The following is a 19,087-nucleotide window of genomic DNA, read 5'->3' on the forward strand; positions in this document are numbered from 1 at the left end:
TTTATTTTGTATATTTTTGTTTGCTGAAATTGTGACCTTGAAAAAAATAAACCCCTCAGACTTTTCAGCAAGTCTCAAACAATAATAAAAGTGCAGTGCTTTACTACTTTTACTTCATTACATTACACCACTGTTCAACTGTAATGCTGTGTTTATTAAGATGCATTGTCCCAATTAAAATCAATATATTTAATTTCCATCCATCCATCCATTTTCTTCTACTTATCCGGAGCCGAGTTGCGGGGGCAGCAGTCTAAGCAGGGACTCCCAAACTTCCCTCACCCCAGACACGTCCTCCAGCTCCTCCGGTGGTCCGATTCCAAGGCGTTCCCAGGCCAGCCAAGAGACATAGTCCCTCCAGCGTGTCCTGGGTCTTCCCCGGGGCCTCCTCCCGGTGGGACATGCCCAGAGCACCTCCCTAGGGAGGCGTCCAGGAGGCATCCTGAGCAGATGCCCGAGCCACCTCAGCTGGCTCCTCTCAATGTGTAGGAGCAGCGGCTCTACTCCGAGCTCTTCCCATGCATTTTATATTTAATTTTGCAATATGAAAATCAGTTACAAAAGCTAAAACACATCATTATATTTACACGTCTGATGTGACGTTTTTTCCCATTACTTGTAGTAGAAATGTGCAAGATTCAGTCCAATACTATACTGCTGGTTAAGACACAGAGAGTGGATCTATAACTGACTTAATGCCAGGTTTTGTGCGAAGCCAGCCCAGTGCAGGGGGGACCAGTGCTGCTTAGTCAGTCGCTATGGCATTAAACTAATTCACTGTGATGGCCGTTTCCACATTTCACTGCACTCAGGCAAGACTCAGCAATAACCTGATCAAATGAAAATATTACATGTATACCTCCCAGTGGGGTCATATGAGCAGAAATTAGCCTTGGAAATTAGACATAAGAACTGCCATGTTAAAAAATACCCAGGAAACTGAGAGGTCTTGTTTTAAAATGTTTGAGTCAATAAGCAATGTTTTTAAAGAAGCATGAAGCTTTTCTGGTGGGGGATCTGCCACCTGCTTGTCTCTGTGACGATGTTATGCTTTGGCTGAAATGTTCCACAGTAAGGCATAAATTATCTTCTTTTTTTTTATTACAAAAAAAAACTCTAAATTTACAAAAAGTTTCTAAAATACTTTCAAATTCTGTATTCATGAATTTTAAAAAAAAGTGCCTTTCTCTGCTATATACTTAAAGGTATAGTGTATAGTGTAAAGGTTTTGTGTATATATATTACACAAAATTGATTCTTGTAAGTTTTAAGCCATGCTATAATTGTTGCCTCATCAAAAACATACCTTTGAGTTGTGTTTTGTTTCATTCACACATGTTTGAATAACTCTTTATTATTAGTTGGTCTACATCTCCAAAGCTCAAAATGCTCTGTTAACACCTACCTTTTACCTTTTGTCGATTTTGCATAATACGTCTTTGTTAAGCTTCTTTATATGCAACATTCCGAGGCTTCAAGACGCTAGTTTTCATCTGTTATTGTATAATATAAATGTGTGAGGGCTAAATGATAGAAACAGGGACTGAACCAGGACTAGAGCAGGACTAGAGCAGGACTAGAGCAGAACTAAACCAAAACTGAACCAGGACTAAACCAAGACTGAACCAGGACTAGAGCAGGACTAAACCAAAACTGAACCAGGACTAAACCAAGACTGAACCAGGACTAGAGCAGGACTAGAGCAGGAATGGACCATTACTAGGCCAGGACTAAAGCGGGTACGATCACAATACAATTAGAAATTGAAAAGTGCAACTACACCATGAGGTAAAACCAGATCAGCAATTTAAACCAAATTCCTCTGACCCTCTGACTATTTAAGCTGCAATTGTTGCTTTTCTGAAACCAAAGAAAGTCAAAGAGGAGAGCAGTGAAGAGCAGGAAGAGAAGGAGGAAGAGAAAGAAGAAAGGGAGGAGGAGGAAGAGATGGAGGGAGAGGATGAAGAAGAGGAGGAGGAAGAAGAAGAGGAGGAGGAAGACGAGGAGGTCATAAAGAAACTGCTGCTGACAGGAAAAGTTACAAAAGGTTCTGAACCGGGACTAAACCAGGACAAAAACAGGACTAAACCAGGACTAAACCAGGACTAAACCAGGACTACAACAAGCCTAATTTCTGTATTTAAATTACCTTTGTTTTGTTTCAGTTGAAGACTCCAGCTCCAAGGAAACATCTGCAAATCCACGGCCAGAAATCGTGTAGGTCACAGATCCTGTATGGATCCTTTGCACCTGATGTCATCAACATTCCCTGGGGTGTCATGCTAACTGGAGGCACTCCTCTGTCTGAGGCTCTGTTACTCAAGTTATACTTTAATCTGAGCTTTGTTTTAACATAAACCTGACCATAAAGAACTTATTTATTTGAACTACAACAGGGGAGCTGATTTGAGCTAGCATTAGCATTAGCATCAGCCAACTGTTTTTCAGTGAGTGACTCTCATGTTTTTGTTGAAAATCAAACTCCTAAACAGGACCATGAACACTCGGACCACAGAGTTTTCAGACTATTTTAAAATGTTTTAAATGTGTGTGTTGTATCTCCATGGTAACTGCTGAACATTACTTCATAGACATACAGTATATGTAGAACTCCCGCAGCGTGACGTTACTGTATCAATAAATTCTATAGATAATCGCAGGTGTTTGTAAAATGACGAGCCGTGTTTGTTTTGTCAGAAACGTGATGTGCTCAGCCTCACTCAACTGTTTCCTGGACATGAGAACCATCGTCCTCAAAGCCTCCAATGTAGAGTATAATCAAACGGTGAGACTGAACCAGGACTAAAAGGTGACTTAACCAGGAGTAAACCAGGTCTAAACCAGTACTAGACCAGGTGTAAACCAGGAGTAAACCAGGAGTAAATTAGGACTAAACCGGGACTAAAACATGATTAAACCAGCTCTAAAACAGGACTAAACCAGGACTAAACCAGATCTAAACCAGGACTAAACCAGGACTAAACCAGGACTAAACAAGGACTAAACAAGGACTAAAGCAGGACTAAAGCAGGACTAAACTAGGTCTAAACTAGGTCTAAACCAGGTCTAAACCAGGTCTAAACCAGGTCTAAACCAGGACTGAACCATGTCTAAACAGGACTAAATCAAGACTGAACCAGGATTAAACCAGGACTGAACCAGGACTAAACCAGAACTGAGCCCAAACTTGAAATATATTTAATGAAACTGAATAGTGCTGTGTTGTTCTGCAGGGAGCAAAGATCTGAGTGATTTCGCTGCGGTGTTCTCCAGAATGTTCCCGGCTATATGTCAGGCCAGATTGACCACGAACTGCGATTCAGCATAAATAAATATGTTTTATATTTAAAAACACAGATTATTCTGTTGGTAAAAACAGAGACTGAAAAGACAGAGACATGGACTCACCTGTACATGTCCATTTGACTTTTTTTTTGTTTTAGGTTTGAGCGTGAAACTTGAATGTTACTCAGTTGTCCATTAAAGATCAGTGTTTGAACTATAATTTGTGATGTTTCACCTGGACTCAAACATCTGTATGTCGCCTTAATGAAGAATGCAGGTGATTACTTACTCCAAATACTCCAATATTACACAAACCGACTCTTGGAGCTTTTAGCCATGTTCTAATGCTTTTACCTCCTCAAAAACACACCTGGAGTTTTGTTCCATTCACACATGTTTGAGTAACACTTTATTATTAGTCTGTCTACCTCTCCAAAGCTCAAAATGCTCTGTTCCACCTTGTGATGTCATAAAGTGGCATTTTTCAAGTTAACAGCTCCTTTTACATTTAGTTCAGTAGAGATTGGCAATTCCTGGGCTGAAATGATCCAAATGATTCTAGTGAAGGTGTGTGGAGTTTAAAAAGACAGTGGAGCACTTCCTGTATTACCACATGATGACATCACAAGGTGGAACAGAGCGTTTTCAGTTTGAGAGAAGAACTCGAGGAAGACGAGGTGATAAGGAGACAACATGAGAACAGAGATCAGAGACTAGAATTCTATGGGGTGTTAAGTAAATTAAAAAAACTATAACATAATAAAGTTACAAACATGGACGTAATTAAGATACAAGGTCTAGTAATGTAAAAATGTAATCAGATGTGTGGACCGGTTTAGACTTGGTTTAGTCCTGAGTTAGTCCTGGTTTAGTCCTGGTTTAGTCTTGGTTTAGTCCTGGTTTAGTCCTGGTTTAGACCTGTTTCAGTCCTGGTTTAGTCCTGGTTTAGTCCTGGTTTAGTCCTGGTTTAGTCCTGGTTTAGTCCTCGTCTAGTCCTGGTTTAGTCCTGCTTTGGTCTCGGTTTAGACCTGGTTTAGACCTGGTTTTGTCTTGTCAGTTTTGTATCAGCCAAAAGTGAAACTTAACTGTTTCTGTTAAGGGCTGGTTAGTAGTACAGTATACTCACAGAAAGCAAGGTTATATTATCACACACACAGACACACACATACATACATACACACGCACACACACCCCTACATACTTACACACGCACACACACAGATACATACATACACACGCACACACACAAAAAATATTGCAGTTTATCCAAATCTATAGGCATATTATATTTTATTACTTATTTTGTGGTATTAAACTAGTCACTTGAATACACCTCTAGCTGATTTCCTTTCAATAATATCTATATCCAGCCATAATTCCTTCAGCAAGCTGTTCCTTGTACAGTTAATAAAGAAGTCTGCAGTCTTGGGCTGTAGTCAAGTGCTGAGCCAGGCATCTCCGCTCTCCTAAGTGGTCCCATCCCACTTAGTTCCCCTCATCCCAAACCATTCATCTTCCCCTATCAGGACCTACCGATGGAGTCCTCTATGTCCGTGTGTATATGTGTGTGTATGTATCTTGTATTGTCCGAAGCCATGTTAACATTGCTTCATCCTGTTCCCATGAAGTGTAGCCAAGCGCAGCATCGGGCACTGTGGGCTAGCTCAGCAAATTCACAATATGTTGGCTGTAAAAGGCAAGAACTCTGGGCCGCCCTCCTATTATTCCACTGTATGCTTATGAGGCTAAAATATGACACAGACTAAAGAGGCGTAGGGAATTAATGCATGATGAATTTTTATGGACACAATACATGTCAGCTACTGCATGATACACTGTGCAATAACCAGCACTTTCTGCAAAGCATGAAAAGATGACTGCGGCTGTATTGATTGCAGAATTCATCAAATACAACAGTGTTAAAGATGCACTATGTAACTTTTCCAGTGGAGGGCATACCCCAGCTTGTCTCTATGGAGATGTCATTGCTTTGCCTGAAATGTTCCACAGTATGTTACTAAACATATCTTCCATTTAACTGACACTTTGCAGTGACATAATACTGGGGGTGTTGTGCAAGTATCTCTATGGTGGAATGTTCAGCATAGAGACACAATGCACGCATTAGCAAACACTGTCATAAAAAGATTGAAAACTCATGAAAACATACAAAGTGGATTTAAACACATTTTCAGGAGTCTGTGATCAATATAGGCCTTCATGGTCATGTTTAGGTGTTTTGATTTTCAAAAAAAAAGAGAGTGACTAACTCAAAAGCTGTTGGCTAATGCTAGCTAGCTTGTGACTGTATGTATGTGTGTATATGTGTGTATGTGTGTGTATATGTACATATGTGTGTATGTGTGTGTAGGGGTGTGTATGTGTGTGTATGTATGTATGTATGTATGTATGTGTGTATGTATGTATATGTGTGTATGTATGTATGTATGTGTGTATATGTATGTATGTATGTATGTATGTACGTGTATATGTGTGTGTGTATGTATGTATATGTATGTATGTATTTATGTATGTGTGTATGTATGTGTGTGTGTGTGTGGGGGGGGTGCGTGTGTGTATGTATGTGTGTATGTATGTATGAATCTATGTGTGTGTGTGTGTGGATGTGGGGTGTGTGTGGGGGTGTGTGTGTGTGGGGGTGTGTGTGTGTCCGTGCGTGTATGTATGTATTTATGTATGCGCTCACCTGTTGTAGATCGAACAAAGTCAACTCTTTCTGGTCAGATTGTGTTAATATAAAACTCAGATTAAGATCTGACAGATCTTCTAACAGAGCAGGGCCTCAGTTACCATCACACCCCCAGGGAATGTTGATGACATCAGCTGCTAAGTATCAATAAACAATGAGTCTTTTTTTTCTTTTCTTTTTTTGCTCAAAACCCTACACTCTTGGAACCAATTAAAATTAAAATAGTTTTTTTTTTTTTTGAATCATCAATTTTATTTTCAGGCAAAGTCACCCAGCCCTACTATTCAAGCTTTATTGAAAATATTGAAATTCTCTTTCCTCTTTGTAAATTGTAAAGAGAATATAGCATAGGGACCAATAAACATTTTCATTTAAACTAGTATGTGAACAATGTACCACCCATGCAAGCCTTCATTGAGAATTATGCATGTGTGACATTTAGTCTTCTAGTATTTCCAACTTGCAAACCAAGTGCATTGCCTTTGATATGAATATACAGGGACCCAGTTGAGTCAGCAGTAATTCAGGATGGGCACTGGACCAATTAACACTACCACTTCCTACTTTCCTTCGTCCTAGTCTAACCTGGGCCAAATTCACCAATGGATCTAGATGGAGCACGGAGCAGAGATCGGGTTTTCGTAGCAATGTCTGTCATCAGGAAAATGATGAACCAAATGGGATGTTGGCCGGTCTCATGCCTACAAAATGCTATGCAGATGGGTTTCCAGTTGGGATTACACTGCGGGATTGGATAACCTGTACCAGGCACCCTCCCACCACGGGGTAAGGGGACCTGTACATGTGCTGTCTGAGAATGTCTACTTAATCAAATTATATCATTTGAATAGATTTGTCTCCTTAAGTGGCTGTGTGTCAATAGAATCTATACAAAAATATGTTGGAAAATCTGATCCATTTGGATTATGTTTTCACTTACAAACAAATTTAAAAATTAAAATGAATATTTTAAGCTTGTTGAGATCAAATATGAAAAATAATGACTAAATAGTAAGTAAAAATGTTGTTAATATTACGTTTTCTTTGATTGTATGTCTTTTATCTTATGATGAGAGAATGACAAAGAGGAAAGATAAAACCAGACCGTATGACACTGGTCATAAACAATGAAATTCAATATTCATTTAAACCTTAATAAGTAATATAAGAGAAAGCGTAACAGAAAGAACAGGAAAAGAAACACCACTAAGGCAATTAACGAGCACAGCACGCCTGCTGAGGCTGTTGTTGACCAAGGTCCTGAAAAAATGGACAAAAGCTTAAATATAAAGGTAGAGACTGTGCAGGTTCCTCAACCTGAAACAGGGTTACGCCCTGAGACAGTTGAGGGACCAAAGCAGGAGTCTGGAAAACACAGAAAAATAGATGTCCAACAAAAAAGCAGGACAACATCCAGGTACCTCCTGCACCCAGGGGACCAACAACCAACCCCAGACCCAGGGAAGAGTCCCCTTCCCCAAAAGACAGGGTGGGCCTAAATATGACAATGACAAACACGAGACAAACATATGGAGAGATATGCCAACCCACTCAGGTACCCCAACAACCCACATCATAGAAAGGGTGGATATAGACCTGGTATGCCCCCTGTGGACACAAGGGGTACTGTGCCAACCAAGCATCACCACATTAGAAATTACAGGCATGAAATGACCCACCCTCCACAAAACTGGGATCCACCTAAGAGGAGAGGTGGTCCTAGACATTTTAATGAAAGACAGCGCAGGGCTCAGCAAATCCAGTCCTAGATCTGGTACGGTTGAGCCAAAAAAAAAAGCCAACATTAGTGCCAGATTCTACACCACCACCTGAGCCAGAAGAGGAGACTGTCAGTGAAGAAGGATCAGGCAATGCACCCAGTGATTCTACAAGTGAGGTACAAACTCCTAAAAAGATAAATCGAAACAGGAGAAAAAAGTAAACTTTAAGATTGCAGGTGTGCCTCATCCAATTAAGATCAACTGTAGCCAATATCGAGGAACCTGTAAAATCATTCCCTTCTGAGCCTGAGGAGACAGAGCCAAGTGTTCATTTCTATGCTGAAATTCCAGATGAACCAGTAACTCCAAAAAACTACTTAAGCACAAGTATTAAAGTACCCATTTAAAAATGTACTTAAATAGTAAAAAGTAAAAGTATTTTGCACAGAGTTTGATATAATGAAGCTTCAAACGTAGTGATTTTGATTTGATTTTGCTAAATTTTGTTCAACAGAAACAAATAAATTCACATTTTTTTCCCCTAAGTGGATTTATTTAAATTTTTTTGTTTGCTCAAACTATGAGCATGTTAAAAATAAACCCCTCAGCCTTTTCAGTAGTGGTCTCAAACAATAATAGAAATACTTTTACTTTTCATTCCAGTTAAATAAATGTAGTAGAGTACAGATACAGGCTCTTAAATGTTCCACCACTGAAACTGTCCTGAGTAATATGACTATTGTTCATATGCTAATTTGTGGAGTAATAAGATCAGAGCCCTAGTCACGGACATTAATAATCAAGTTTAACCTTTGTGGATTTTCATTTTGAATATTACATTGTGATCAAAGTGGAAAACTGGTACATAGCCCTTATCTGACATCATCACATCTGAAACCAAACAATACACATTTGCTGTAGCCTATTACGAAAAAGTCAATAAACATATTTTGGTCTGTATGCAACATATAGGTTATATATTGCATGATTTAAAAATGTAAGAGTAGTACAAGCATATCAAGCAGCAGAGTGAAATAGTAACGCCTTGGCTGGCTCTCCTAGTTTATAAATGGTTGGTTGCTTGTATTTCACTGTCAGATATTACATTTCATCTGCATAGTGATACAACCGTTAAATGATTGGATGTTTTTATGTCACTCAGCACAAGCTCCATTATCAGAGGACATAATAATCTATTTACGAGAGACAGAGAAGAAAGAGGCATCCTCAGTTAGATCAGACGCTAATGGCAAATTGCAACTGGGGGAAGAATTCGATCAAACAATTTTCTTAATGCTATTGATTAAGCACGCTCTGCCAATATATCACAGCCTAACCTAATGTGAAAGCCTCCTTATTTACCTCACTACAGCTGCTGTCGATGACTTGGAAGTGAGCATGGCATTTGTCGTGCATGGTTAATAAGATAAAATAGGATATGGCTTGGTGTTCATAAACAATATCGCTGTCGAAGAACATAATAACACATTTTAGAAAGAGGATCGATTTAAAAAGTATGATATATATCAATTCCTTTACCAAGCAACTACTGAGCTGTGTGAAAGTGGAATAACAAGTGTAACCGAATGTAATGAGTTGATTAAAACAAAGGATCTCAAAGTTTTGAATAAAAAAAAAAATAAAATAAAAAAAAGTATATTAATTAGCCTATATTGTCCATTATTTGCCTTTCAGTTATAACTGGCTCTGTACACAGCTGTATGTTAGCTAGCTCATTGTGTCTCGAAGCTAACTGTTGCATTTATTAAAATTGGAAAACATAAAATAAACAAGTTACTAATATTCTAATTAATAAAAAAAAGACTACCCGATTATTTTTATATGTAGAATACTTCAGTTTGTGGCACTGTTTTAATATTTATTCTATATTTATACATCTCAAAATTTGCCTTAGCAACATCTCTTTTTCTAAACACAGAAGTATCCTCTGGTGAAGTATTAATTTTATTTGTGTAGTTTTTAACATGTTATCAGTGGCATTCACCCGCAGCTCCCTGTCCTCTGCCTTATCTCTGGGCATCGAGTTTACATGCAAAGTCTATGATGGACGTCTTGGCTGCCCTGCATTTTTGCGGCACGTTTTCAAGCATCAGATCGGTGTGAATCTGGCACTGACGTGGCGCGTCTTGAGTGTTCAGGCATCGGACACTTTGTTTGCGTGTCCAAGAGTTGAAAATGCTCCAGTGACATCATTATTTGGAAAAAGTAGAAAGACGTCAGCCACAAACTAGTGGCAACTTAATTATGCCAGGCGCACCAGCGAGCCTAAAGGCTAGTCATGGACCCAGACACGCCGCCGCCGAGCTGACTGCCTCCATTGATGGGTTTTATGTAATAAATATGCTAAAGCCACTCTCTCAACCTGGTTTACACCGTTCACAAATACACAAAACAAAACATTCAAAGGCACTCGCAGACCAAAACTGATGCCCTGAACACGTGTTAAGCATTTTTCTCTGACATGTGTCCATGGCTGCCATGACGCGCATCAGAGGCGTTTGTCCTCAAATGCAAAGGTGTCCAACTAGAGCCGTCCAACGCGTTTTTGACGCCCCGGTGTGAATGCACCATTAGCATGACTCGGCAAACACCTCAGAGATAAAATTGGACAGGAAACAGTGACGCTAACAAGTGAGGTTGCCGGGTGCTATTGTGCACAGAGCCTATTGTCGAAAAAGTTTAAAATTGGCACAAAAACAGGCAAATTATATATAAACCAGTGTATTTGTCTGTATCTGGACTGTGGGGGTGTCACAATATAAAATTTTGATGTGATTGAGATAGAAACATTACAGACAACTATGACAAACAGTCAAATCCTCAGTAGTCTTTGAACTATCCATTAGTCACATTTTTATATAGCGCTTCAAGGCGAGTTAAGTGTCTTGCCCAAGGACACAATGGCAGCATCCATCTGTGTGAGCTGGAGTCACACCGCCAACCTGTGGCCCAGTGGATCGCTCAACCAATGGTATTTATGTCAAGAGCGGGATAACTGGAAAAACACTCTACCAACTGAGCTCCTGTCGCCCACAGTATCACAAAACCTCTAGTATGTGACCAGCTTTTTGAGTGTACAAATTGAACTGGAAATAACTGCTTCTAAAATAGTCACCGATTAATCAAATAAACTTGACTTCCAGTTGCAACATTGTAATTTCCCTATTGTAAAGACTTATATAGCTTATCTACAGAAATACCCTGAGTACTTTAAGTGCTGCTAAACTAGCGTGTACCCGGCTAGCACTTCTCTCCTATTGAAAACATTGACAGTATTGACATCGTGGAGGGTGTGGGCAGAAATGACTAAACGTGGGCAGCCATGTTACATAAGACTCAACACTTTTCTCACTAAAAACAGGACCAAATATATAACAGTATCCCATCTCGCACACATAAATCGGGTTTTATAAACATTTTAACAGCCCGACTCCCTTTGTGACTTAACGCATGCTTTGTATATGTAATAAAATAGTGTAGTGACATTTATGACGATTGCGAGCCAGTTCACATGCTCTTTTGCCATTGCTTCCTGTTCACTGAGCAGCCCTGAGACTTGGACGGGGTTTGAGTTACAGTAGAAATGTAAAATGCATACCAGACACAGGCAGCTCAAGTGTTTACGCACGGAGACGCTCACCAGAGTGGACATCAGACTTCAGTACAGAGCCTCACTTTGGTTTGGATCGAAAGCGGTGAATAAATGGGGTGTAATGTGTCCAATTTGTATGATGGGAAATTGCAATGGAATATGAAAAGAAAGTGGTGTGCAAATGTTCAATTGCCACTTTAAACAGATGTGTACGTGTGCTAAACTGTGTAATATCTATACTAACTAAATTTAACATACTGATTCCAATACAACGGTGATAAACGGTAAAAACACTCTTTAATTTCAACAACAGAATGTCATTTTCAGCGTTAAATCAAAGTACTTTCTTAACTTAAAAATCAAAAGTATATCGTTATCAACTATTATAAAAATCTATAACAAAATTTGTGATAACGTGATATTACTACACTTTAAAATGCACAGCGTAACTATTTTTTTCTTGTTAAAAGCTAATAAAAAATTGTTCTGGCTGATCTCTGCCAAAAACAATACTGCTACAGGATTGGCAGAAGATGAAAGACTGAAATAAAATCATTTGCACAGCCCTAAGAAAATTTAAAAATAGTTGTGTTGTCATGGTACTAAAATTTTAAACTTGATTTCGATGCTAAGGAATAGACTTGATACTCCACAACGATTCTGATACCACGATGATAATAAAAAACACTTTATTTAGACAATAGAATATCATTTTCAACATTAAATCATAGTGCTAACATATGAAAAATTTTTTAAAGTATATTGTTATCAAATCTACTGATAATGTATCTATTTCTATCTATTACAAACAGTTACATGATATTGCATTGTCTGAAATGTTCCAGAACATGGCATTGAACATATCTATCAAGCATTTGTTTAAATACAGATAACAGACTACAGATTTTTATTGCTCAAAAATATCTTGACATTCATTCCTACTGTGCATGGGCTTGCCTGTTCACAGATCTGACCTGTAACTTGGCCTAGTGGTGCCACCTGCATGTCTCTATGGCGACAGATATGCTGCACATTCCAGATAAAGCAATAACGCCTTTATGAAATGTTACACAGTGTACCCTTCCTGGTTAATTTTCATAATCCAATCATTTTTAAACAATATTCTTGAACCTTGACCAAGACAATTTGAGGCATTGATTTTAGCACATTTCTGATCGGTTTTAAAAAAAAGGAAAATGCAAATACTGATCCATACAATCGCTTTTTATGTGGGAAAAAAAGACACAAAACTAGAGCATACACAGCAATTTATCATTACAACTTGTGATATTTAGTAAAAAGAGATAAATATAATCAAAAATGTATATATATATGATAAGTGAAAGGAACAAACATGGATGACAGAACGAAGAAACAAAGATATAGAGGCACGCTCCGCTGTGATTTGCCCCTGTGTTGTCTGGACTGAGCTGTTGCTATGGACTCTGGAGTGACGAGATAGGGCCGTGGAAAAACAGTCTTCACACAAGTACAGTATGACTAATCCTCAGTGTGGAGCAGGGACAATGGAGAGACAGGGAGGGCATCTGAGGTACCATTCTTTAGAAAGGGCTAAGGGAAACAGATGTGGATGAAGTCTTGAAAGATTATTATATCAAATCTATAATCCAGTCTGCTCCTTTGGCTGCTAAAGCGTGTATGAATGTTCAGTCCAGTCGTATGGATGCATGTATGGTTGATGTTCTGTGGTGCCCCTGTCCTGTGGTGAAATGTGCAATGCTTAAAAAAATAAGTTTTAAATGATATTACAAAAAAGCATTTAAAATAGCTGGGTGTTATGGAAAAAGTATATACCTTTTGTCTCATATTGATCACACATTAGTACTCACTGTTTAGCGTTGCCAAACTGCATTTCTCGTTTGTGAATTTAGTTCACTGAAGAAAGGCTTTTTTTTATTCTTTCTGATTCTTTTTGATTAAATAAAAAAATAATCCTGTTAAAAGCTAATAAAAATTGATCTGGCTGAACTCTGCAGAGGATTTTTTTGAAATTAAATTATTTGCACAGCCTTAAAAAAATAAATAAATAAATAAATAAACTGTGTGGTTAAATGTAAAAAGGAATAGTCGTAGGTAGTAGTGTTGTCATGATACTAAAATTTCAAATTCGATTAAGGAATAGACTTGATACTCAATACTGATTCTGATACCACAATAATAATACAAACATTATATCAGCTCTTTATTTAGACAATAGAATGTAATTTTCACCATTAAATCACAGTACTTTCTTTTATATTCCCATGTGGCCTTATATCTGTGTAATCCCTCAGTCGTCCAGGTAGGTTCCATAGTGGTCCATGGGCGTGTACTAGTCTATATGGTCTTGTATTTGTTCTGATACAGCTCAAGATCATTCTAAAGCCATTCAGGAAAGATTCATTTCCGTCCAGTGAATGTCAATTTTTTTAGTATCGACACCTGCTCAAATGAGTATCTAGTTCAGATACTAGTTTTAGTATCAATTAGTATCTGCTCTTGTGTACTTTTGACAGCCCTTAACCATTCTTAATGCAAACATAAGCTACATAAAGAATTCATTTTGACATACTCGCAAATTTTATACCACCACAAATTTACATAGTGATCATTATCAAGTTCATTACGTTCTGAACATATGGAATAACCAGTCTGCTCCCCATGACAATTAACGCGTGTCTTTTCATATAAATAACCATATACAGATAAGCTTATTTTATACACAAAATCTTTCCAAAAAGAACAGGCCTACACCTCTAAAAGAAAGTTCAACAGATTGTGATTGTCAGCCATGCCAAATGTAACTGCAGGCTTGTGTTTCCCTGTGAAAGTGGTGCTGTCACAAAAATTTCAAAAAGCAAAAGTGCGAGAGGCGTGTTAATGTAACCACGGCAACAACCCACTAGAGTCAGGAAGTGAGAGCAACCACTTTGAATCAATCAAACTGGGAATTGTGGTTTGGCACGAAACTGCACTGCAAGTAAGAGCTTACCGTAACTGTAAATATTTTTGTAATGTTTTTATTTTAATTATTAAATGTTTTACATATATTTTATATTACAATTTTCAGACGATATTGTGTCACGGCACAGCAACCACATGTGACCACTGAGCCGAAACTGTCAGGTATGAAAAATAAAACCTTGATCTGAAAAAAGAATCTGTTAAATTAAATTAGCAGAAGACCAGATGAACTTCATTGGACTAAGTTTACAATTTTTTTTAGTCAGTTGTTTTTGTACCATTTTTATTATAAACCATATATCCAATATTCAAAAGCTGTATATCTCCAAAACAGCATTGACAATATAGTCTATTTTTCAATAATGTGCCCACCAGTTGAGAGTCTTCTTCATGTGGAGAAGTACCAGCAGCCAATCTTAGAGTTTTTGTTCTTAAATGAGCAGCCACAGTGTCCCTGTATTGGTTTGTTTGTTTGTCAAAAAGGAGCTGAGCCAAAATGCAACGTTACCAATCATTTACCAATTAACACATGTCCCTAAACCTGTGGTCATCAATACTGAACAAGACCATAACTCAAATAACTTTTCTATGCAATATGGCTAAATGCTTTCTCAGAAATTTGATGAAGATCTCAGTTATCCTGAAGGAGCCGCTGTTCTTCTAATCTACCATAATGGCGTAACTCACAAGCAAAAAGCCTCGCGAGAGACCTGCTATATTTGGCCTGGGAATGCCTTGGGATTTCCTTGGAAGACTTGCATGAAGTGTCTGGGGAGTGGGAAGTCTGATTCTGATCACCAATTACACTGTTCCTCCAACCTCCAGACCCCCGCATCCCCTCCCTTTGTTTTAACTGTGGCTATGGGTGGAGTTTAGAAGTATAGCCCTTTAAGTTTGAAATGTTGTCTGAAATGAAAAAGAAATACACTACAAAACAAACTACTCTATAATCTAATGTAGATAGTCCTACTTATCAATATAGAAGGTTGTCTTCAGCACTTGCAGTGATAGCTTACAGGGTCATCTCCTCCTTCTTAGCTTTAGCCCCATATTGAACCCAGTCGTTTATCATTCCAGGAGTATTAAAGTCATCAATTCTTCCTTGACCCCCTAATCTCCCCTTACATGAGACAGAGCAGGGATACAAGGCAGCGTATTGTCCACCGGGAGCGACTGGCACACCTGTAGCACTCCATAGAGAAAACCCCCTGGATATGCGAACACAATTACCAGGAGCTGACTAAACATAAGGCAGAAGGGGAAAAAAAATGCAAAGCTAGCAGCAATTTTGAAGCGCTCTGAGAAGAAATGCCACAAATATAAGTACGCAGTGGACTGGATTACTGCCAATACTACCTTAAATATAAAGTGCTTCTTACTCAGGAAAAAAAGTGCTGAAAGAAGATCTTGTACACAGAAACAAATCTCCAGTGAATCTACACAAAGCACAGAAAACCGATTGTAATCATGGGAAGTAGGACTTAAGGATGTTGGAGCCAATTGCACAAATGTGATTGTACTTACTGATCCGAGCCTTGACCAGGACTAAAGCGGGTCTTAATGAGGACTAATCCAGACCAATTTTAGACTACATTTTATTCAAGTATAGGGAGTACAGGGAGTGATCCAGGACTTAATAACATAAGAGAGAGGCTACAGATAGGGATACAACACTCCTTTATGAACAAAGAACATGAACAACATCACAATAAAAATGAAAATTGTAAAAAATAAAATTAAATAAAAATATTCCAATCAGACGGGAGGGTAATATAGGTCATATAGATTTAACCTGCACTCAATAAATTATATTGTTACTAAATATTCATAGCTCTAAAACTAAACAAAATTATGAAATACTACCTGAAGTATAAAAAAAATCCATAACGATGAATTGAATCAAAGACAATTTACAATACGATGTCCTCATGAGCCAAAGCATCAGCAATTATCCCGATCAATATTATCTGCGCAACATCGATGTAATCTACAAAATGACTCAATTTATTTTCAAATACTCTACCCAATCTTAATCTAAAAAAACATCTAAACATGTAAAGTCACTGCCAACAAACAAAGGTATTATGAATTTAAATACACGTTATTTTAATTAATATACCCAACAATATAATAATGTAATCAATGAGCTATTCAAAGCCCTATTACTGCCAGTCCTCCTCCACAGTCTGAATCACACAGCATGCGTGTCTGAAGCTTTTGTTTACAACCTTAATTCCTCTGTACCTTTTTCCCTTTCTTTTTGCGTGTAGGTGTCTTCTTCTCCTTGACCTCTTCACTCATTGTCCCAGCTTGGTGCCAGCCGACCTCCCAAAAAACAAGCGCAAATCCCCCCCAAAATAGGGTCTTCTTTCTTAAAATTTAATCCAGCATGGGTAAGCGAACAGCAGGCAACGGAGGAGAGATAGACACTCTATGGAAAGCAAAGCCAGAGAACACTTGTTCACACCCACTTCAAGTCATGAGGGAGGCTCCTACTCGCTCTCTCTCTCTCCTCTTTCCGTGGATATGCGACCACGATTTCAAATAATAACTTAAAGTGACAGGTTAGACTATACTAAACATATTTAACATCATTATATTTAAAATTTTCCTGCAAATCTGGCCCAGTTTTCTTCTCTCTATCTATCTATATATGTTATTTTCTTATTTTGGTGAAGTTTTTAATTGTACTTCTTGGTTGGATACGCAGCAGATATTGGGGACTCCCTAAAAGCTCCACATTTCATCCGTGGGTGGGACTTAATATTCTACTGTAACCATGGCAACCTACTTTTAAACAGTGTTTTCTATTTCACCTGTGTGGCCAAGTCTAATAAACAGACTTTTTTTTATCAAGACTTAAAATTTAAACCAAAAACACTTTCAGTTTTTTTTTTACTTTTCGTTGATGCATCACAGCACAATTTTTCTCCCACGCACAGTTACCCCAAATGACAGACACTTTGTAGACTAATAGTGGTTATGCTCCCTAATGTTGATTTGTGACAATATATTTTTTGTAAACAGGTTAAGGTTATAAGGGTTAAGATCAGGGTTAGGTTTAGGAACACCGGATGATTATGAAATGATCTGTCCAGAGAACGCACAGCACGCAGGAGTAAAGCTAAGCCCCACCCCCGGATGAAATGCCAAGAATTTAGGGAGTCCCAGCTGATATGACATATGTACATGAGATTCCATAACAGTTACATAGCAGACATGTTGACAAAGGCCAAAACTTACACAACAGTAATAATAATAATAAATAAATAATAAATATAAATGAAAACTCATTTATTTTGTTAAATGAAGGTTTAATCTGTCAAAAAAAAAGCCTTATCTCTATTGATGACATAGGTAGAGGTATTCTGTACGCTGTCAGAACTCAGCGCTACTTCCTGTTTTTTTCTACTTTTCTTCTCAGCCTTTATTGCACAAACTGCCACTTAACTGATCTAAAACTATGATAAATATTTACCACTTGTACTACCCCGCCAAACCATGCCGTAATTATAAAAACCTGCATAGGCACTTTCATTTCGTCTCCTACCTATATGCTATTGGACAAAGTAACCGCCCACGTTCTACAAGTGAAAGCCGAGCAAGCAACAAGCTGCAGGGGCGTTCTGTATTTATAGCGATCAATCTCACTTGTGTGTACAGTAGATGTGAGCTGGAGACTGGAGAGAGGAGGGTAATAATGATGAGAAGTGCAGGCTAAAGTGGTGTAATGGAATAAATAAGGGAAGGATGGACATGTTGTGATGGAGACTATATGTGTGCCGAATAAGTAACTGTTTCATTGTGTTGTTAATCAGATAATAAATACATAATTAGCTGTTATACCTGCGAGTGAGATGCACGTTACTTCAATTGACCTGGTGAAGCATTGGAATTTTAAGACCTTTGAGAGGACTGTGGTGTCCTCTTCTAAGCTAAACCCTAAACTCTATCCCATTTAACGCTAACACAAATGTTAGATTATATAATTTAAGTGTTAAATGTAGTTACAAAGTTAGTGAGTTATTTATTTTTGTCGATATTTCACTTTTATTTGTACTTCTATTGTTAGTTTTTATTCCTGATGCGGCTGAGTATAATATCATAGACAACATAAGTACACCCGGACGCCATGGAGACAGATGACAGAAGCATTATGATCATGTGACCTGAGCCTGACCCGGGAGTTTGACAGAGAAACGTGGGCATCAGAGAAAACCTCTCCTCCGCACGACGAGAGCAACGAGTTTAACACAGTCCACGTTCTACCAGCGACTGTCTCAGTCTGTGAGAACAGCTCTGACATCAACCTGTCCAATCTGCCAATCGCACTCATCTCCTGTTAGACTCACAGGAGAGAGGGAGGGAGAGGAGGGGAGGGAGAGAGGGGGGGAGAATGAGGAAGAGAGGCAGAGACAGGGCAGGAGAAGCGGGGAAAGAGAGAGAGGGAGAGGAGCAAGGGAGGGAAAGAGAGACAGGGAGGGAGGGAGGAGGCGGTAAGAATGAGGAAGAGATGGAGAGAGAGAGGAAGAGGGGGGAAGGGAGTGGGGGAGGCAGGGAAAGGGGGAGGGTGGAAGGTAGTGGGGGTGAGAATGAGGAAGAGAGGCAGAGACAGGGCAGGAGAGGCAGGAAAAGAGGACGGGAAGGGAGGGAGTGGGGGAGGAAGGGAGGGAAGGTGAGAGAGGGGGTAGGGGGTGAGAATGAGTAAGTGAGGGACAGAGGTGGGGGGTGAGAGAGGCAGAGACAGAGGGGGAGAGGGAGGGAGAGAGAGAGGGGGTAGGAAGGGAGAGAGGG

The 19,087-nt window shown here is 38.8% G+C and overlaps 1 protein-coding gene across 13 annotated transcripts in view; it reads right to left on the minus strand.

Moving 5' to 3' along the window:
• Window positions 1-16,709, minus strand: part of LOC117387351 (ankyrin-3-like) — a 134,600-nt gene extending 117,891 nt beyond the window's left edge. For 8 of the 13 annotated variants that reach the window (XM_055229392.1, XM_055229389.1, XM_055229387.1 and 5 more), the window contains exon 1: window positions 16,538-16,708. In XM_055229392.1, coding sequence (XP_055085367.1) covers window positions 16,538-16,594 — 57 coding nt within the window. In that variant the 5' untranslated portion in view covers window positions 16,595-16,708. Of the gene's footprint in view, window positions 1-16,537 lie in introns of all 13 variants that reach the window. The other 5 variants (XM_055229384.1, XM_055229382.1, XM_055229386.1 and 2 more) reach the window with 1 other exon arrangement.
• Between the last annotated feature and the right edge of the window lie 2,378 nt (window positions 16,710-19,087).

Source organism: Periophthalmus magnuspinnatus, chromosome 19 (assembly GCF_009829125.3).
Source record: "Periophthalmus magnuspinnatus isolate fPerMag1 chromosome 19, fPerMag1.2.pri, whole genome shotgun sequence".
In the NCBI taxonomy this organism is placed as follows: domain Eukaryota; kingdom Metazoa; phylum Chordata; class Actinopteri; order Gobiiformes; family Gobiidae; genus Periophthalmus; species Periophthalmus magnuspinnatus.